Source organism: Rhododendron vialii, chromosome 12a (genome assembly GCF_030253575.1).
Source record: "Rhododendron vialii isolate Sample 1 chromosome 12a, ASM3025357v1".
Classification (NCBI taxonomy): Eukaryota; Viridiplantae; Streptophyta; class Magnoliopsida; order Ericales; family Ericaceae; genus Rhododendron; species Rhododendron vialii.
Window position 1 is genome coordinate 31,021,237 of NC_080568.1, and position 21,108 is coordinate 31,042,344.

The window sequence follows — 21,108 nt, forward strand, 5'->3', positions numbered from 1 at the left end:
TGCAAAAAAATTTGAAAAATTATTTTTCATTTATTTTATTTTTGAGTTTAAAAATGTGAAATAAACTGCTTATTTTTTAAGAAAGTTTCTGAAACGGGACCTAAGCCCCTCCGTCCTGACCGATCACCAACTGCACTACCCATCGGAGTTAACTTCCACTGTATTTTTACTGTCTGTTGCGGAGAAAAATGAGCCCAGGGTCAATTTTACCAATCTATAAAGGGCCTACCGATTGTGTCGGCCCACACTAACGGATGGGTCTGAATAAAAACATGAGGGCCCAAAAACTGAAAACAGAAACTTAAAAAATGCTCACATGAAATCCAACAGCAGAAAGCAAGTTAAGCAACTGCAGGTGACAAATCTAGATTACTCGACGAATTTCACAGGTATTCACATTGTGATTCTGATTGTTGACTTCCTTGAATATATAGTACAGATGAAACGAGAGACAAGGTTCAGCAGAAATGACTTGTGCCGCAAGTTACGATTCCATTTTACAAAAGCAGTAGAGGAACTTTTGGTCTAAAAGGGCGGTTGCTTCAGCCGCTGGCAGTGGTTTCCATGCGAAAAGAAGCACAATGCCATTTGACCCGGCAAAAAGGTCATTATCAGCAATGACAACGAGCAAGCAAATAAGCTGAACAATAGAAGAAAACAGAAGTTAAGCTAAGTCTCTCCGAAGTTTGTGAAGAAGTTGTGAATCCAGAGGTTCTTCTTTCTCATCTTACCTTTACAGCATAAGACCTCTTGAAACTGGAGACATTTATGAGGGGAACTCGATTACGAAGGTGCGAATTTCCATTGGAGCAATTTCAACCACCAGCTTTATAGGATCAACAGGACCTCCTCTCAACACTTTGGATTTATCATTCTGAGAGCCTTCTACTTTCCAAACCAATCTCTTCTTTATCATTTCTTCTCTCTCTTGATTGGCCGATAAGCTCATTTCTGTAACTTTCCTTAGCTACAGAGAAACAATTTTGATCACATTTAGTAATCTGATATAGGAGAGTGATCATGGCAACTTAATTTAAATCAACCTTTTTATCAGGAAACAGTTTCTTCAGTTCTACACTTGCCAGTACTGAGAGATCCTTGTCCTCTCCAACCTAGAATCATAGAAGCAACAAGAGTTAGTTTAAAAAACAAGTTCTGCATTATAGAATGCATAGTTGGTTTTCATTTACCTCGGAGTTATCATGATGAACTTAGTTAATTTGTATAGCTAATAAAATTCAGCAAGACATGAGCAAGAGTTAGGTGGCGGCAAGGGGCTGCCACCAGTGGTGACAACAGTGGCGGTAGGGGTAGGTGGTGGCGGAATGGCAGCAGTGGTGGTATGGTGCCAACAGCAGTGATGGTGGTGGCAGTGTCCTCGTAGTGGGTGGCAGTGTGGTGGTGAGATGGTAGCATTCGATATCCTGACAATTTGTACGTGCTTTCCACAATTTGAAAGTGGGAACCATTTTCCGGCAAAATAAAACTCAATTTCATTGACAGTAAAAAAAATTTCTTGCTTACATTCTCCATAATACCAAACACCAGACGACATTATAAAATGTTTTCCAGACAAACAGATGGCATAATGAAAGTGCATGGCAAACCAAAACTTAAAAGATTGAAAACTTGACAATGTTAGGTTTTCCTTTTTCTTTTTGTTTAACGGGAAGAATAGAAAGACCTCGTATAAGTGTGCCAACCGAAGGAGAACTTTTCCATCTTCAAGTTCCTGCAGTATGCAGAACAATGGCATAGCACAAGGTGCTTTAGCAATGCACAACCACCTATAGAATGAACCACGCTTGCCAGGTCGTTAAGAGTACAGGTAAATACCTGGAGGGTTATCATCGCAACGTTATCGGGTAGACTGTACGAGGGTTCCATCCCCTTAAAGATTGGCACATTTATATTCGTATCCTGCAAAATTATGAACAATCACTTATTACTATTGAGAAAATTACCTCATGAGCTACAAGAACACTTCCGAGGTTGTTCTCTCACCTGCTCTGTGACAGCCAACAGAAATGGAGAATATATCTCCTGACCAAATGATCTACGCCACTTTGCTCCTTCTCCAAGAGGATCAATTCTGAGATAAAACTTCCCTTGGGCCTGTGAGAATCATGATTTAACCAAATCATTAACCACGTGTGGCTCTCGCCTTACACTCAATTCCATAACAAAATTGAAGCTGCAAAAGTACTACTTTCACATTCCATTCACAAACACTGACATGTGATCATGAAGGGCTACATCCAATATCACGATCGGAAAGCATGAAAAATATTCGATTACAATGTGCTTACTGTTAATCCACTGCATTTGTTATGAACACAAACTGTTTCATTTAATGCCTCAGCAACACCTCTACCATCATCATGACGCAATCTCCTACATAATAGAAACCAGTTTATCTATCCTGGAACTGATATAATTAGGAGATTCTAATTGTCATGACTTATGTTAAAGAACAAATGTAGTACGTATGAGAATTTTGGAAGAAGCAAGTAACATAATGCAAAGAGCAAACCTATGGAGCATCAACTCCAGTTGCCCATCCACAATGCTGGATCCGCCCACAGATCTATCTACCAAAACTGAGAACTCTTCGCTGTCATCTTTAATGTACATTCCAAGATTAATCTGAAAGTTAACCAAACTAGACATCAATACTTCCAAGTCCAAATGGTCTAACCAAATTGTGACGAAAGTGAAACTATCACATTAAAATAGGGCACCACAAGACAGCGCAGGAGCTACTCCTCCTTTCACACCCATAATGGATATATGAGTTTAATTTGTAGAAAGTGTAAAGAACATTGTACAATTGCAAAGCCATGGTAAAAAGATTTCCATCTTCACCAGCTAACTGGTCATCGCAAGATATCTCGAGTTAAAGAAATAAGTACAAAATTATTGACATATGTATTCTAGTTGGTTTTACAGCAAAAAACTCAAGTTAAGGAAAAAACTACAGAGCTGTAGCATTATTCAATAATGTAAACTTCTGCCAAATTATTCGCCATTGTACCTTTCGAACGTTTAGATGTTAAAGCTAAGAATCATGTTTCTTTAGTGACTAACGTAAACTTTGCCAAACTTCCTTAATGTGAACTTTGAATAAGTGTAGAATAATTGGCCAATGATTTCTGAAATTCGACATCCCAATTCTGGCAATTGTCAATGTAAATATTTTCTTTTCACCAAATTCTCCTTGTTAGAGCTCGTCCCAAATTGTTAATTTTTTAGTCTCCGAAACTAGTATATGAGCTTGGGTGACCTCCCCAATCCTTGCCAATTGCTTTTGAGTTGAATGCTTTAACATGATATCTAGAGCTAGTCTTTTGGAGTTTTTTTTGCCAAGACTCTTAATTAATTGCCCCGTTAGCCTTAAGTAACTTGTTGCGATTCCTATGCTTGGACCCTTTGTTTACCTCTCCACGAGCGAGAGAAGGAACGCACGTGCAGGGGAGTATTAGCGGTTATCTCACATTGGTTAAATATAACCCCCAATACTCGTATGAGCCTAGACGGCCTCTCCCAATCATTGTCCATTGGTTTTGAGTCGAATGCTTCAATATCCCTCTTTTACATTGACATACCCTTCCATAGTTCCATGCCGAACCAAAGTTTAGATTCGCCCTACACAATTTACCCCATGAAAAATATACCTTCACACTTACAAATAACGTCAATTACAATGTCAACTTACAGGGTAATAGTTTCCTGCAACAGGTTGGTTCACCTGAAGGTCCCAGTCAGCTCTATAATCTCGAATCTGCAAAATAATATAATTCCTTCAGCTTCATGAGTTTGTTAGTGCTGACCTATTTATTCTGTTAAATAATCTGCTGGCACTGATAGTAAGGCATATGTCACTTGGGAAATAACAGATAGAAACTACCAAATGCAAATACACAACATACCCTTTGAAGGAAATCACGTCCACTGGAATCTGTATAAAATGTCTTATTACTTTTTATAGCTGTTGTAAACTGGGCTACAATCTCCTTTCCAATTCCATCATCAACAGGAATAGGGCCAACCTGAAATTCAGTATGTTTCCATTGGGAGAGAGCTTCAAGATGGAATTTACCTTCTTTGATATACAATTTCCCTACTCTAGTGAGTAATCACAACTAAGAACTCCAGCCAACACAGAAATGATGGCAAACAAAGGTTCACTTACAGTGAATTCAACTTCCACATGCTCCTTTTCCTTATACACTCTAGTGACCTGCCCATACAAGCAACAATACATTACCAAGAGAATCAAGAGTATAAATTTATGTTGACCACGTGCTCAATATCAAGTATTTTTAGGTCACCATCATTGACGAGACTGTATTCTGTACCAGATCCTTATTTTCCTCCACATCTTATCCACAGTACCAAATACCAACACAAGAATTCTACTCTGTGTGTGTGTGAGAGAGAGAGAGATCACATTATTTCATGTAAAAGTGGCACAATTTTTTTGGTTTTACCAAACATAGTCGTCTGGCCAATAGTAACAGGTGAAGAAGATGTCACCTATGAGAAATTTACCAATGGTTTATGAGGCAATATCTGACAACTAAATATGTTAAATTGTTAACCTGTAGATTGCAGCACAAAAACATAAGACAGCTAAGTTATATGATTATAGTTTGCCACCTTATCTCAAAGATGGTGCTAAGTTCTCCAAGACCTACCCTTAAATTTGCTAACAATGGTTTCCCCTTGATATCCTTAATTCAATGAAACCAAAACAAAACAAAATAGACGAACGAAAGAAGGATCCAAAAAGGTAATACCTGATGTATCCATGAATTAATCTTCTGATGAACTTCATCAAGTAGTGGTCCTCGCAATACTGTAAAGGGAATCTGCAGTTTCACAAACTCCTTAGTTGATCATTGGCATCACTAGGGCGCATCCATGTCATAAATGCTTTGAAAGCTATATTATGTACCTGCCCTTCTGATGCAATAGGGAATGTACCATTGGGACGAAAGACATACGCTCCAGAAGCCTTTTACCAAAACCACCAAAAAGAACAAAAAAAAAAGGGTGAAGTTTCCATATGTTAAGTCGAAACGATGATGCAACAGGCCAATACAACAATATGACGAGAAATATAGAAACAAGAGGCTCACAAATGGTGATATTAAAGCAACTGGGATATCAAAAAGATTTAATTACCTGGAAATACTTCTGGGATCCGTCATAATACTCCTGGGATCCATCATCTCCAGAATAATAGCTATATGATTGCTCTACAGATGCTTTGACCTTCAAATTGGTTTAATAAATCAAAAGCATATTAAAAAGTCCCAAGAAAGAAATATTAAAGTAATTTTTTCCAGAAATTCAAAAAGAAACATCTACATTATGCTCTTTCGTCTTATCATAGCTAAAACGGCAGTCGGCAAGATTGAAAAAAGAAGGGGCCAACCAATAACATACCGAGCTTTTTGTATTAACATATTGAGTAAGTTTTCCTTCACTTGCAGAATAAATAAGCTTCAAATTCCCTGGCCCCACTTCAATGATACCGTTCTCACTTCCCTTGGATTCGTATAATGTCTGTGTTGCAAAAGTAGCGGCTGCATTTGTAAAAAATGGGACGAAAAGAAAATACAGCCTCATGTCAACATACCAAGAAATGAACTAAATGATTTCCTAGTTCCTACGATCCATAAGTACATCATATATGAAAGTTAGAAGTTTAACCTGCCCCTTTAGGAGTAGAGATGACATAAGTGCTGAAACCCAGAGGTGGAACAGATGCCGTGAAGGCAAGCCAATACCTGGGGGTCACACTAGGGGATTTTCCCACATATGCGGTAGCATAGAAGTTTCTTACGCCAAGAGAAACATTAGCCAGTGGTAGAAGTTGTGACTCAATTTCTTGTCCGCTGGAATCTTGAACACTGACATTCCCATGGATCACCTAATAGCAAGTCTATGCATTAGATACATAATTCAAGAATCCTCAAACAAATTGTTAAAGTTGGCCACAAGGAAAAGACAAAAAATGATGAATTAGTACCCATTAATATCCAGTCATTGTCTTTTTTTCAAAGGGAAAAAGATGAACGTTTTCATGCAACAGGGAAAATACACCAGGACACACATGCCCATACTACATGCCTACAAGTCTACTACAGTTTATCCTTATTCTTCATAAGGCAGCTTTCTTTGGTAAAAATGTAAATAAATAACAGAGCTGCTATTTCTGATATGATAAGAGGGTAACATGCTGCCACACTACACCATATAACCCCCATCCTTCCTTCCCTTTTTCTTCTTTTGATTTTAAGAGAAGTGAAGACATGTTTCCTATTCTAAGCATTATATGCAACGTATAACAGGATCAGTACTGAGTATGGACACCTGAAGCATTGAAGAAACACAGACAAGAGCAACTTTTATAAGAGCTTTTCTCGGGTATGATACTGCAAAAGTTGACTAAGATCATGGGATTGGAATAAACATAAAATACTCACAGGAATTTTTACAACACCATCTCTTTTCCACCCCAGGGAATTGTAGACAACCACCACCTACAGAAGATAAAACGTATCAAGTGTTCTAGTTCATGAAAAATATTCTCTTATCCTACCTATCAGGAAAAAAAAGACCAAAAAAAAATGTTGGAACATACTTCTTACCAATTTTTTTCCCTGGGATAGATCAACTTCTGTTGCAGGACAATAAGTTATGTTCAGAAGCGGACACTGGAAACAAAAAAGGGAGAACTAATAAATAAATAATATCAAAGGGCAGACAAATCCGGACAAGGGGAAACCCACACAAGCAAAATCAAGTACTCTAATAGATCCCTTTGCAATGGTATAGAGAAAAACAATGTGCTGCAAAAGCATGTGCCTTAACTATATCCGTATAGTATTTAGCTATTATGCTGTGGTCTGTACATGCCCCCTAATCATTTTCTTGTTGGTAAAATGAAATTATTGTTAAACTCAAACTAGATTGATGTAGATGCTACTTTAGCTATCAAGGAAATACACCTAGTCGGTAAAATAACATCCCAGAATTTGCATTCAATACCTGGGATTTACTCCTACCCAATCCAGGTGAGAGGTTTAACAACTTGTAGCTTTTTGGACCCAATTAATAACTACATAATGTATTAAAAAAAGTGAAAAGAAATAAAGCAAATACTAAATAGCTCATTGAGGTATGCAGACATCTGCAATGACATTTTGAAGTTACTTTAAAGCCTGACTCCATCACAAATATTTTGGCGCAATCTTGATACCTCTTATTCTTGTTCGAAAAGAAAAGAACATGACTTTCTTGTACTTCTCCCCAATCGGAGTGAGACTTCTGGTGTCCTCTACCTCCCTGAAGCTTATACTGGTCCTTTGAGGTGTGCAGTGGTTTCAGGGTTTGGACCCTCCAAAATCACTATTAGCTAGTTTCTCGTTGTGTGAAATGAATAGCAATTCTATACTTCCTAGTAACTAAAAACAAAACTTGGAACACATACGGATATGCAGCTTAATCTAAGTACTCCAATTACTAAAAGAAAATAGGGTCCTCATTGTTTTGCCTGCTGAAACTTGGTCACTGAACTCCTGCATCCAGATTTTAATCCTGAATCTACCATACAAGCAAGTGAAGCTGCAACCAACTCCTCGGCCTGCAAAAAAAGGATAGCGGATTACACATGGTCATAGCATAACACTGAGAAGTAAGAGGTAATTTTTTGGGCTCCCAGATCAAATCTTCACCTCCTTGTAGCCTATAAAGAGCCGTTTTGCATAATCATCAGCCACATGCTGCTTTGAAGTTCCGGTAATAGCATCATGATGCTGAACAATTGCCAGAGCATCACCCAAACTGTCAGTAGTAGGTCCTTTTTCACTCCTCCCTCTGAAAAACTCCAATTGCCTTGCAGCCTATCATGTATTGGAATCCATTCAGTACAAAAATTTGGAATCTTGCCCAAAGTAAAATAGCATAAGACAATTTTCTTATCAAAGAAAATGAAATTGGTTCCATAACCTACCAAATAGTAGCCACTCATTACCCTCACATAGCCTTTCAGACCAGGCCTACTTGTAAAATAGCCAGTCCAGTAAGCATTTCTACGGTCTGCATACCTGAGAAAGGAATACACCAAGTTCTTGTCACCTGGGTAATAATAGTGGCATTTATTCCATATTCCATATTCCATATTCCAGAAGCCAAATTTTGAACTCACGGGAAGTAGTCATCCGTCTTAAGCGGCCAAGATTGATGTTCAGCGTATTTTGCATCAGTGTATATTGTTGGGGTTGAATATAGTGCATTAACACGACCATCCTACAAGCATACAAGCACAAAATGACCATATACAAAGAAAAAACAAAGTGCCCCTTTCATACTATGAAGTTGAAGAAAGAGGGATTAAATCACGAGCATATATATTCAAAAGAAAACCAATAAACCATTATGAATTACAGTAAGCAATATGGTTAGGTGCAGGATTTCAGCCTCAAATTTTAAGCTAGTTCACGTCAACAAGCTTTAGCTTGTTAACTTCAACCCTCTACCCCTCTCTAAATATTTTCCAGGAAACCCCAACGTCGAGCTTCATCCTCCATTTCAAGCCTCCCAGCTTTTTACAGGTATACTTAATCTCTCTCTCTCTCTCTATCTCTCTAAAACAGATCTAAGGTTTCACCTTCTCTCAATGACCCCCCTCTACACGCTCGAGGAGTCGTCAATAACGTCATACCATACGTTTCTTCCATTCATTGCTGTGGCCACTTTCCCAAAGATTTTGTGTTAAAGACGTCTTCTAGTTCTGACTCCTTTTATGATGAATCATTATTTGATGAAACCCTCTTGTTTAGGGCTTTGGAAAGACAATTCCAAGGTTTCTCACTTGCTCTTCTGTTGTTCTTTTGTTCTGGCTATTGGCTCTGTGGGATCTCCCTATCGAGTTGGGGTTGCTCCCTTTCTCTTTGTTCTTGGTTGGACCGCATTAGTGGACGCGAAAAGCGGTCCAACTGATAAACAAAGAGAAAGGGGGCAACCCCAACTCGATAGGAAGATCCCACAAAGCCAACGAGCAAAAGACCAGTAAAAGAGCAAGAGAGAAACCTTGGAATTGTCTTCCTAAAGCCCTAAACAAGAGGGTTTCATCAGAGAATGATTCATCATAAAAGGAGTCGGAACCAGAAGACGTCTTAACACGAATCTTTGGGATGGGAAAGTGGCCACAATAATGAATGGAAGAAACGTCTAGTGTAACGTTATTGACAACTCCTCGAGCGTGTGAACAACCCTTGATGTGATAGTTTGTATCTTCCAGTCCATGTCTAAAAAGAGAGGGGGCATTGAGGGAAGGTGAAACCCTAGATTTGTTTAGAGAGAGAGAGATTAGGTATACCTGTAAAAAGCTGGGAGGCTCGAAATAGAGACTGGGAGGCTCGAAATGGAGAATGGGAGCTCGACATTGGGGGTTCCCGAAAAATATTTCGAGGGAGTGCGAGAGAGAAGAGAGAGAGGGAGGGAGAAATTTTGAAAATTGCTGTTTAGTTATGCGTGGGGGTTCAATATGCGATCAAACAAAGAGCGTATAGTAAAAACAGTATGCGACATGTGTCTGTATAATCTATCGTCAAAATGTTGCATAGTCTTTACATGAACTAAAGGATGGTTACAGAGACTAAAAGAATACTAGAATAGACAATTTATTGACAAAGGTAAATGCAGTGCAAACACAAGCACATCCCAATACAGATGGATATAAAGAAACAAACACATCCAGCAATGTTGGAGATAACTAACTTGATTGACATAATGAATTAGCTTGTCCATATTCCGATACCATGTGTGAGCATATTGGTACTTGAAATCTGTGCCCATGGTCCACATTATATGATTCGTGCGAGTAATATTAGCCTGAAAGAGGAAACATATCAAAACCATAAGTCTCGCATGTTGTTAGACTTTTCCTTGCAAATAGTGATCTTGACGCCAACCCAAGCTTTAAGTCTGATATATCATAATTGGATGGAATTGCTGCATATTGTTCAAGCAATTACTTCTAAAAAATTTTTTTTTTTTTTGATAAGTAATTACTTCTTAAAATGTTGAGCCAAGCAAATAGCTAGTCGTCGACAAGTGAATTGCAAGTGAACAGAAGACAAAGGTCAACAGGTTCCAAATACAACAACAACAATAGAACCCATGTAGTCCTTAATCACTCGGGGTATGGGTGGGGGACGATTGGAGACAAACCTAACCTTTGGCAATATGCACAAAGTGGCTGCTCTCATAATACCACTGAAACAGTGGCCCCTCATACCTGTTTTGCCGTGGAACCATGCCCCCAAATCAAAGCCAAATAGCATCAAAGAGAACAGGCCTAGAGGCCCAATTCAATTTCTGTGCACATTACCATGCTTCATTCATTGATAGTCAATAGGTTCCAAATATTGCAAGTAAAATACCTGCACCTAGCTTACCTGTGCTAAAGCAGCAGCTACAAAATCATTGACGCGCTCTTGGACATTGTAATCGAACAAATTGATATTATCCTTCAATGCATTAAAGACAACACTCGTCATATGATCTAACAATGTTCTACAACATATTTGCATTATTTCTCCACACGTTTACCTGAACAATGGGGGAATCATCACCAACTTCGAAGTAGAAACCAGTTGGTGGTTCGTAAAGGCGAGGGAATGCCCCGGCAAAAATCTACAATAGTACTAACACGAGATTTTATTTCCAGGAAACCGAAATTGAGACAAAAAATACAATCTGTTAATCTAAATGATACTAATCGCATCAATCATGAGCATAATATGAGAAATATTAGTATATTACAGTAGCATAATCAAACTGAAAATAATTTGACTCACCTGTGCAGATGAACCAAAACTTTTAGAGCCCTGCCAGACAACCTCAAGACTTTTCTCAAGTTTTCTCTTAGCTATGTCTTGGTAATCAATTCGCCCAAAGAAAATAGAGTCAAAGCCAACCTAAATGAACAAAAGGAATGAAAATTAATCATCAACCAGCAGTGTGCATTATTTTGAGCTCGATTTTTCATTTCCTTCAAAGAGATACTGTTCAATGTCTTGGCAGTTGATGTCAGAAACAAGGGTAATGAACCATCCTCATGCCGCAAGGAGTAATAATCCTGAGAGTTGCCATACCTCTGCCCCCAAAAGGTAAGCCTGCACTGCGGAATGCCCAAAGGGATCGATTTGCCAACCAATTCTTGGAGTCACATTGAACTCCTTTTTAATAAACCGATGCCCAAGCGTAGTCTGATCTACCATGTCAATATAGTGTGGGGCCGCTTCATCATGCATGCACATACCCCCATTTCTGCACACACACACACTCAATCAAACTTTATCTACTACATTACCAAAATATCCATTCCCAACCTTCTACCAACATGCTGAATCAAAAGTGGCAAACAAATATCTTGGTCTCATTTCCCATATGGACTGAACAATACATATGAGTCAAATTGCCAAAAATCAGAGCTTTAAGGCTCAGAGAGGCCTAGTTTTGGACTTTTGTGTACAATGGAAATGGGCATATGTTATTGCATACATAAACTCTAGTTGACCCAAGTTGACAAGCTGCTTGACAGTATTCTGCATTAGCTCACTCTGATCCTGCCACCACCTCTGGAAGAATGCCTGTAATAAAACATACGCCCCCAAAATTAGTTCCATTTTTAGCCTGTGTGCCTATGTGTCCATCTATATTCATACACTTAACACCCATATAAAGGCATTCCCAACCCCTCACCAAACCTTTCATCACTCTTAAAATTTGATGGAAGTGGGGCAAAAATGAGCTGCAAAAATGAGCTCCAATCCTTTCACCAAACTATACTTATCTTTGTGAAAGAAAATTTCCATCAAAACAAGGAAGAGATAGTTTTGGGGGCAGATAAGCTTGGAATTTCTAAAAGAATAAATACACCGAAGCCTGTATATGCATTGATTTAAAGAATAAGGAGTGGAGCATTCAAAACAAAGGATGAATAAAGTGGGCATTCGGGATAAGTTGGGATTCTTATTAAAGACTTGATGAAGAACCGATGTCACGGTTCACATCGATCAAGCTTTTAACCACATTTATTCTCCAATTTGGTTTCAAAATATGGAAAGGAATATGCTAACCTCAGCCCTAAGGGCGGAGGATAATAGGTAAAAAGGAGCATCAATATCCGAGAAAAGTGAATTGATATGTGTGAGAGTGTGTTAATATCCGTGAGATATGTATTGAAATCCGAACTTGCTTGCATATTATCATCGCCTATTAGGGAGAGGTTAGCAAGACCCATAAAGAAAAGTAGTACACATATGTTTGTTAAGCAAATGAAATAGAAATCGACCTGTTCAACGTAAATGAACTTCCGATTCTTATCAGCCAACAACGCTGGAATAAGTGAATCTAATACATTTTGCACACACGCCACCTGATAAGTCGATACACACGATAATCAGCAAAAACTCAGACACCAAACTAAACGGCAGACATTTGAAAGGAAAATGCTAAAAGCATACCGGTGTATTGATATCCGTAACATGTTTATCAAAATTCTAACTCATTTGTCATTATTGGCCTATTATGCACAAATAATGCTACAGAGACATCACTCCACACAACACCAACCACACCGGCCTAAGAAGCACTGTATGATTGATGGTTGCAAAGTAGTTTCAAAGTGGTTATTCTCTCATTCCCAATCATTTAGTGCCACGTAGGCGGGTGTGGTTGGTGTTGTGGTGTGATGGAGTGTTGTGTCCCTGGACCCTAGCATTATTGATTATACACCGCCTAGACAAGGTGCCCAATCCTTCGTTAATGTCTGATTTCAGGCCTCTTTCTTGTTGCAACACTATCTACAAGAGAATGATGGTGGAGTTAACTTCTCCGAGTAGCTTACCATGGTGAAAGAAAGAGGAAAGAGATGAACATCTGCATATATATACATATATGTATGTAGAGAGAGAGAGAGAGAGAGAGAGAGAGAGAGAGAGAGAGACCTGAATGGAGTTGTTGGAACCGACGTAGTACTGATCTATAGTCTTCAACCATCCGACGTCATCGTGAGAGTGAGGAACCAAATGAACGTTGAGCTTCCCTTGGACTATACCCTGGGAAGTGTTGTACACCATGTACTTGGATTCCACGCACAGAGCAGCGATCACCACTGAAATCAACAGAGACAGTCGTCGAATCGCCATTGGTGTTGAAATCGAGAAGCTCAAGAATCACAATTGAAGCACGGGATCTTTTAATATACTGGAGTAGTAAAGAAGTGTTTTCGGGATAGGGAACGGGACATCCGATCGGATGAGGGAATAGTGGAGAGTGCTATGTCCTTTGTCTTCAACCGGTTGTTTGGATTAAACGACGAGGAATTTAAGGTGGATAGGGATGACGTGGTCGTTGTCGGGAAAGCCTGATGACAGAAAGTGGGGGTTCGAGCGCGAAATCAAGAGATGATGTGGAAAGCAACAAAAATGCTACACACACAACATCTCCCACACAACATCTCACACAACCGCTGACGTCATCACGACGTCATCATAAAACGACGTCGTTTTGATAAAAAAAAAAAACAACCCACGCACAGTAATGCTTTCCCTTCTTCTTCCCCTTCTCACTCAAAATACAGATCACAGTCAGACCACCACCACCATCGGCGACGATACACCCCGCTGAAGAAGAAGACTTGAAGATTCGATCTGTTTGCCCCAGTCAAAGGAACCCCGGTTGATAACGCCGTAGCAGATGAACCACGAACTGACCATATAAACCCTCAACCAAATCGGCTTAAATCAGTTCAAATTAAAACTCAAAAATCATCAGAAAATAGGAGGGAGAGAGAGAGAGAGGGGGGGGGGGGGGGGGGGGGGGGGCGCCCACCCGCCTTTATTCGGACAAAAAAATGCCACTGCCATGGCTGCAAAAACAACAGTTGCCGTGAGAGAGAGAGGGAAGTCATCTTCCAAAACCCAAATTTCACAAGACCCGTTGATGAAGAAGAAGTCGCTGGAGATCGATCGAGAGAGAGATTGATGATGAGGAAATCGGGGGAGCAAAAATGCTACACACACATCTCTCATAGAAGCCGGTGGTGGTGGCGGGAGTAACAATGTCGAACTGTCCAGAAGCTGGTGGGGGTGGCGGTCGCCGACGGTGGGGAGAGCTGGGGTTGGGTTCTAGCGGTGGAGGTGGGAAGCGTGGTCACCGGTTGAGGTGGGAAGCATCGTCGCCGGTGGTGGTGGTGGGAGCCCCTCTCTCCGTTCTCCTGACTGTAATCAGTATTTTGAATGAGAAGGGGAAGAGGAAGGGTCCGAAGGGAAAGCGTTACTGTGCGTGGGTTGTTTTTTTTTTTTTTTAATTATCAAAACGACGTCGTTTTATGCTGACGTCGTGATTACGTCATCGGTTGTGTGAGATGTTGTGTGGGAGATGTTGTGTGTGTAGCATTCTTGGGAAAGCAAATGGTCACATGGGGAGAACTGGAAAGAGATTCTCTGCGGATGAGCTGGAAGTCCCATGATTTCCGCCACCCATTGTGGGTTACATCCAGCGTTCATTTCTGTAATTTGAATCATTCATTTTATAATGCCCGCAAAGTTATATGTCCACTAAAAAAACAGCTTTGATTGGACACCAGTTGCTATGTAAAAAAATAAAATCTTTGTTTATAAAATAGACGATTTAACTTTAAAAACTAGTGGCAAAATCAGACCGTTCGTTTTATAAACCACAATTAATTTTATTATATAGTTATTGATGTTTGATCAAACTGATTTTTTGCATGGACATATTAATTTGCAAGCCCTACAAGATAAACAATTCAGATGATTGAAGTGAATGCTCGATAGGGCCTACAATGGACGGTGGCACCTCAAGAACACATTTTCAACTGGAAAATTTAGTTAATGCTACTGGGATACGTCAAGTGGTGTCTCAGATATAAGTGAGTGTGTAAGTTTCCGCTAATGCTATTATTTTTAAGTACTTATTTTTTATTTTATGAGACAAGTTATTCTTTCATAATACATCACTTTTAATTTCAAAAAAATATACTTATTTAAAAAATACTATTACTCTCTTCGTTCTTAATTGAGAGTCCATTTTCAACGCACATGCAGCTCAATATATGATATTTCAAACAATTTTAAATTTTTGCCTAATATAACTAATTGAAATCTATCAAATAAGATTCATATTGCATATAAAAAAATATTATAAATCAAACTATACAGACAATTTTGTAAGAGGTCTCAAATAGTGAAAGACTGAAAGTGGAACCTCAATATGAAATGGAGGGAGTAATACTTATTTTCCTTAACGGAATGGGGCCAAGTCCCATTTAAATGTGTGGTGGAAAAAGGCACGGGGTACGTGTCGGTGCCATGGGCACTGAATAATCTCTCAAGTGTAAGAGGGGAGGGAGAGAGTTCTTGGTCGTCTTTGACGAAAGAATATTCGTAATAAACTCCAATCATTGAATTTATTTCCCTCCTCCTTATCTAATGAGAGTTCTAAAGAACTCATACGGTGAATTAATTGGATTACTGAAAATTCATTTCAAACAATGCTTTTTAGCATTACGTTGATTAAATTTTTTATTTTACCAACTAATTTGTAACTTTTTATGATAAAAATTAGGTCTCCGGTCAGCTTGTCGTACCTCAACTTAGCCTGACATACTAATCTTACCTCACTAGCGATGTCTCAGTAAAATTCGGGACAAAATTTTGTATGCATTGATAGCATTTGAGAAATTTTAACCGAAATATTGTAACTGATATGTACAAATGTAGTTTGCCAATGTCCAGATGAACATTCTAGGTTTCATCGGATAGCCAGACTCACAATTTTCTTGTAGTTTGAACCATTGGTATTTATAAATGTTGTTAACAAAATCAAATATTTGGTGCAATAAAAAAGATTCCTTCATTTTCCTCACACTTTTTCCCCTGCTCTTTCACTTTCTTAACATTTTCCAAACAGACTGTTATTAACCAAATACAAATGAGTCAAATGATGAACACATGAGAAAATGGACTAGAGCTATAAAATTTCGGATTGGACAATGATTTTGGCACTTTATTTTTTATAACCACACTCTAAATATTTGTCTTTTAACGTTCTTGCCATGTGTATTTTGAACTCTAAACGACAAATATTGGAGTATGGTTATCAACAAGTGAAATGCCAAATCAATCGCTAATATTAGTTTTAGCAATTTTGTTGTTTTCCTCCAAATTTGTGCAAAAGTTAGTCATTCTTTCGATTGGATTAATTGCACTTTTATCTCTTAAACTATACAAATTCTCTTTAATTCGTCCCTAGACTATGAACTGCACTTATATAGTCCCTCAACTATTGAATTTTCATCGATCGAATCAAATTGATAGCGGTTGTTATCAATCCATCTAGCTGCACCTTCGTGACAAAAATAAAGTTAGAAAAATAAATCTAAATGCGTGTTTCTCCAACCATTTGCTTGTTGCAGCTACACTAGATGCCCACCCACACACTCATAGCAATCCAAATTGAACACTAGTAGTCCTAACTGGATCATAGCCCCCCAGACATCTCTAATTCTAATTTAGCTCATGACGATTGAAATCAACCACAGGCGGTAAAATTTACTCCTTTTAGGAATTTCAACGCTTACCACCTTTTGCTACATCGGGTACGAAGGGTGGATCTGATGATGCATGCATATTTCTTTTAGACACTTAAAAATAAATGGAAAACCATGTCAAATATTTGTTGCATGAATTGATATGGTAGATTCGACAACAATGATATCTTTGTTGTCGTCATTGGTGACGAGATTAAACGAGGGTGGATGTTGTCGATATCGAAGGTGACGAATTTGTTCATTGAGGGACTAAATAGGTCTAATTTATAATTTAGGGACGAAGTATCTGTATAATGCAAGGGACAAAAGTGACATTAACTGTTTTTGATTAGGAAAGTTAAGAACTCACCAAGGACTAACAGCCCCTTTAGATGGTGAGAAAATGTGAGACAAAAATGGTGAGATTTTGTGAGAAAGAGGAGAAACATTTCGGCTCCGTTTGTTTCAATTTAAAATGTTTTCCATGTAAAATATTTTTTCAAAAAACAAACTTCAAACTTTTATTTTTCGGTGTTTGGTTGGTACATGAAAAATATTTTTCAAAACAATGATTTTCTTTTGTTTGGTTGTCAAAATAGTTTTCCACACAAAGGTTATGCACTAACCTGTTATTTGAAGTTAGATAAAGAACCTCCCAAGCATTTTAAAACCACATTCAAAATAAATATGAATACACTAGTTGAGCAGTTCCCAAATTGAAGCAATCGATTCATATAAGCTCTCCAGATCCATCTTTGAGCATAACCCCATATCCATTTCATGCAAATAACAAAAGCATCAATTGAATAACCCAATTATCCATCGTTACTATCAGAATCGAAATACAAATTAACCCTTGCAACAAATAAGATTTTTTAACAAAAAGATATGCTACTAGCAACAAGAACCAGTAAGTCATAAAACACTAGATATAATTCACTTCAAAATTTATGGTTGCTTAAATCTTCAAGCCAAATCCTTCGGAGGTTAATGCTCTTTGCCATAAATGCCTTCCCAAGCCTTTCATGCTCCACCAAATAATCAAAAGCCGAGCCTAGAAAAGCCTCATCAAAACCTCCCATCTTCATCAGTTCATCTTGAAGAGCTTGAACATCAAGCCTATCCCATGTCAGCCTAGTAATTGCATCCGCAACTTGCCCAAGCTTTTCTGAAATTGTTTTGATATCCGACTCCTCATCATGAGCATCACGACCACGCTTGCGATGACGTCTTGATTGGGCAGAAGTTTCACTTGAGGATGCCGATTGTTTTCCAGCATTCTTGTCCTTAGAGATGTTTTCAATGGCAATGTCATCATCCGAATTTATTGGTTCAATATCTGGCCTAGCTTCCAAGTCAACATCATTGAATGATTTAGCAAAATTCCCTTTCGCACGATCTTTGTTCACCACTAAAGCTATCTCTTCATACATTTCAATCTTCTTGTTAAGATACTTTTCATGAGTTGGATGTGCCTATTTTCAAGCAATAAAAGTTACACTGACAAGTTTAAAAAAAAGACTAGAAACTCAAGCCAATAGAGAGTAAAATAACTTAAGAATAACACCTGAACATGTTCTGTGTAGATAGTTGGACTAGCAATTATTTTCTTCATGTTGTCATCCCATCCAAATCCAGATTTATCCCGAAGTTGAGCTATGATACCCCATGCAGTTTTCAAAGTTCTAAGATGATGTTCAACATGATCTGATGAACATTCAACGTTGAATTTCTCAAATATGACACTCGACACCCGATTGAATGAGCTTGTTCTAAAAGGGTTGTTAGGTCTATTCCCGATTTTCACCTCATCCGCAAGAACTTCCAACAACACACTCCATGGGTTTTGACCACCTAAATTGTTTGCCCCTGGATTCACTTTTTTTGATCATATCTAATACTTCCATGATTAAATTCTAATCCATCGAACTCATTCATAAAAGCATAAATGAGCAAACCACTAGAGCACCAAGTACTAAAAAAAACAGTCTGATCAACATATATAAATTGATTTGGAAAACAAACAGCCTCAATCTTATATAACTAGTCTCAAGAAAAGAAAAGGAAAAAAAAATGGAACAGTCTAAAGAAAAGCAGTCTCAAATACTTGAAACACATGAAGGTAGCAATGAAAATCCCTTTGCTGACTTTCCCCATCATCTAAGCAAACAAAACATCACTGGATAATATCTTTTCCACATCGTCACAGGATGACATTTAAACCATTAGTGTATTGGTACCACATAGCATCAGCTATGGCCTTCCTTTTTCGTGTCCATTCTCTATTTTCTTCTCTCTCTCTTGTCTTTGTGTCCATTGTGGATTTCGTTGTTTGGGCTGGAATCAATGATTGACCCGTCGCATTATCCGATCATTGGGATCAACTCCCACTATATGGTTGTGCAAAACACAACAAGCTAGTACCACATCTACTTGTAGTTCATACTTCAAATAAGGTTTTCCGCCAAGCATACGAAATCTCTTATTTAACACTCCAAACCCCCGTTCAACAGTGCTTTGCAATGAAGAGTGGCGATGATTGAAAAGCTCTTTTTCATTTTTAGGCTCATGGTTACTATACTCTTTTAGGTGATATCGAACACCACGATATGGAGGGATGAATCCACTTCTAATGCCATAACCAGAATCAGCAAGGTAATATTTACCTAAAAAAAAAACCCTAATGTCATGTGTCGGCTTAGTTTTATCAATAATGCTATCAAAGTCCTACGGCAAAAAAATTACCTTCAAGGACTTGAAGCCCCTTGGGCCTCGAAATTGCATCATTCAAGATACGGGACTCATGTGCTGAGCCCTCCCAATCCGCAAGTACATATACAAACTTGAGGTCAAAAGTGATGGATGTTAAAACAATTTGCGATGTCCATCCCTTTCGCCCACGAAACCTCCCTTGAAGTTCAAGGGGAACTGACGCTCGGATATGTATCCCATCAATAGCTCCCACACAATCCTATTTTTTCCAAGGCAACCAAAGTTTTGGTAACTTGATTTCTTAAGGACAAATTCAATTATGCATATTTGTTATTACTTGCAAAACCAAGGATAAAATCTTTGATTATTTCGTATCTCCGATGGAGTGGAAACACTTGGTAGTCTAATGAGCTTTGGATATAACTTTAAAATGGCGCCCAGAACAATAAGAAAATATCGGTGTGTGATTTCAATAGACCGATGAAAGATGCTTCCAACCAACCGTAATCTCAAATTATGTCCAACTATTTTTAAGAAAATCATCACTTGCTCTCTCAGAGACATGTGCATCGTGGGTTGTAAAAGTCCTTTTTGAGTGAGAGTTTCACATAGCTTTGAAAATGCCAAAGGACTCATTCATATCTGACCTATGCAATGCTTAGTACTAGAATACAAAATGCTATTTATATAGCTCTCCCTCTCTCGGTCTCTATTGACATGAGGTGCCCTAGGTATATCAGGGATAAGAGTCCTATTCCTATATCTTAAAATGTCTAGGATTGCAACACCGGTAGCTATTACTACAGCGGCTGCTCCAATTACTGCAACTTCAGTTACAGTAGCATCATTTTGATCATTAGCCATCTACATAAACAAAAGAATTCAAACACAATTATTGAAGAAAAGTATAGTCTAAGAGGACATAATCACATGTTTTATCAGTTGAGAATAAACCAACAGCTGAAGCTCATTGAGTAAATACATCAAACAGATAGTGGGGAACAGAATAACATGACACACAACGTACAAAAAAAATCAATAAGAAGAAGACTACATCACTATTGTCAAACAAAAGAAATTCACTAACCATGGATCAAATATGAATTAGAAGCATCAAATTAGATCGAAAAAAATTGACAAATTTTCTCAAAACTAGAATGGAAGAAGAATTTGGAGGTACTCGCCGTTGAGAACACTGGTGATCGGTCGCCGGCGAAGGTGCCGTAGAGAATTGCAGGATTGAGGAAGCTCTCGCGTCCCCTCTCTCTCTCTCTCTCTCTTCCTCTCTCTTGTTTTGGATTTGATTTGGGAGAAGGGGATGGGTACGTGTTTTGGAAGAAGGGGGGCTTATGTGTTTTGGGAACGGGAGACACGGCAACAAAAAAAAAAAAAGATTTACGAGGAAAAGAAGAGGAAAACAATTTCACCATTTTGGTGCAAAATATTTTACATTGAAAATATTTTTCTTCTCTTTTTTTTCCTTCTCTTTTTTTTTAGCTAAATAGCGGAAAATAGGTAAAATATTTTACCCAAAAATGTTTTACGTCCAAACAAACGAAGTCTTCATTTTTGTATTTTTTTCTCCTTTTCTCACAGAAATAGTCAATTCAAATAAGTAATTTGAATAGAAATCAAAACCCGGACGAAGGGGCTGTAAATAGAAACAAAATGAATAGTTGACAAACTACTGGAAAGGATTAAGGAAACATCCCGAAATCAAACCGGCCCGCTCGACGGCACATCACCATCCCTCATCGCCA

At 38.4% G+C, this 21,108-nt stretch overlaps 2 protein-coding genes and 1 non-coding gene across 7 annotated transcripts; all 3 read right to left on the bottom strand.

The window, feature by feature from the left end:
- Positions 1-341: 341 nt before the first annotated feature.
- Positions 342-13,392, bottom strand: LOC131312010 (probable alpha-mannosidase At5g13980). The gene is made up of 30 exons (XM_058339699.1): positions 13,029-13,392; positions 12,374-12,457; positions 11,581-11,669; positions 11,172-11,346; positions 10,875-10,994; positions 10,627-10,710; positions 10,473-10,544; positions 9,793-9,906; positions 8,219-8,319; positions 8,024-8,117; positions 7,746-7,913; positions 7,565-7,654; positions 6,660-6,725; positions 6,495-6,551; positions 5,719-5,938; positions 5,452-5,591; positions 5,188-5,277; positions 4,958-5,017; positions 4,800-4,871; positions 4,193-4,240; positions 3,930-4,049; positions 3,716-3,781; positions 2,534-2,646; positions 2,310-2,394; positions 2,005-2,115; positions 1,837-1,920; positions 1,685-1,732; positions 1,044-1,112; positions 732-967; positions 342-640 (listed from the first exon to the last, which is right to left on the bottom strand). Exons 1-29 carry the CDS (start codon positions 13,227-13,229, stop codon positions 767-769), a joined length of 3,042 nt encoding a protein of 1,013 aa, XP_058195682.1. The 5' UTR covers positions 13,230-13,392; the 3' UTR covers positions 342-640; positions 732-766.
- Positions 10,314-10,421, bottom strand: LOC131312159 (small nucleolar RNA snoR100). Its single transcript, XR_009195736.1, has one exon. It is a non-coding gene; the product is annotated as a small nucleolar RNA snoR100 (small nucleolar RNA).
- Positions 13,393-17,417: 4,025 nt separating the features above from the next.
- Positions 17,418-20,696, bottom strand: LOC131312014 (uncharacterized). 5 transcript variants are annotated; one of them, XM_058339709.1, is made up of 4 exons: positions 20,529-20,696; positions 19,382-19,607; positions 18,204-19,302; positions 17,418-18,111 (listed from the first exon to the last, which is right to left on the bottom strand). In XM_058339709.1, exons 3-4 carry the CDS (start codon positions 18,249-18,251, stop codon positions 17,578-17,580), a joined length of 582 nt encoding a protein of 193 aa, XP_058195692.1. In that variant the 5' UTR covers positions 18,252-19,302; positions 19,382-19,607; positions 20,529-20,696; the 3' UTR covers positions 17,418-17,577. The 5 variants fall into 5 exon arrangements, with proteins under 5 accessions (XP_058195692.1, XP_058195691.1, XP_058195693.1 ...); XM_058339708.1 differs by having other exon boundaries at positions 19,382-20,212; XM_058339710.1 differs by lacking the exon at positions 19,382-19,607.
- Between the last annotated feature and the right edge of the window lie 412 nt (positions 20,697-21,108).

Coding starts and splice junctions, on each gene's coding strand:
- LOC131312010 (XM_058339699.1), bottom strand. CDS start 13,229: ATGGCGATTCGACGACTGTCTCTGTTGATTTCAGTGGTGATCGCTGCT. Junction 2,395..2,533: donor CTGGAGTTGATGCTCCATAG/GTTTGCTCTTTG, acceptor TCTATTATGTAG/GAGATTGCGTCATGATGATG. Junction 1,921..2,004: donor TGTTGGCTGTCACAGAGCAG/GTGAGAGAACAA, acceptor ATAATTTTGCAG/GATACGAATATAAATGTGCC.
- LOC131312014 (XM_058339710.1), bottom strand. CDS start 18,251: ATGAAGAAAATAATTGCTAGTCCAACTATCTACACAGAACATGTTCAG. Junction 18,112..18,203: donor TCTACACAGAACATGTTCAG/GTGTTATTCTTA, acceptor GCTTGAAAATAG/GCACATCCAACTCATGAAAA.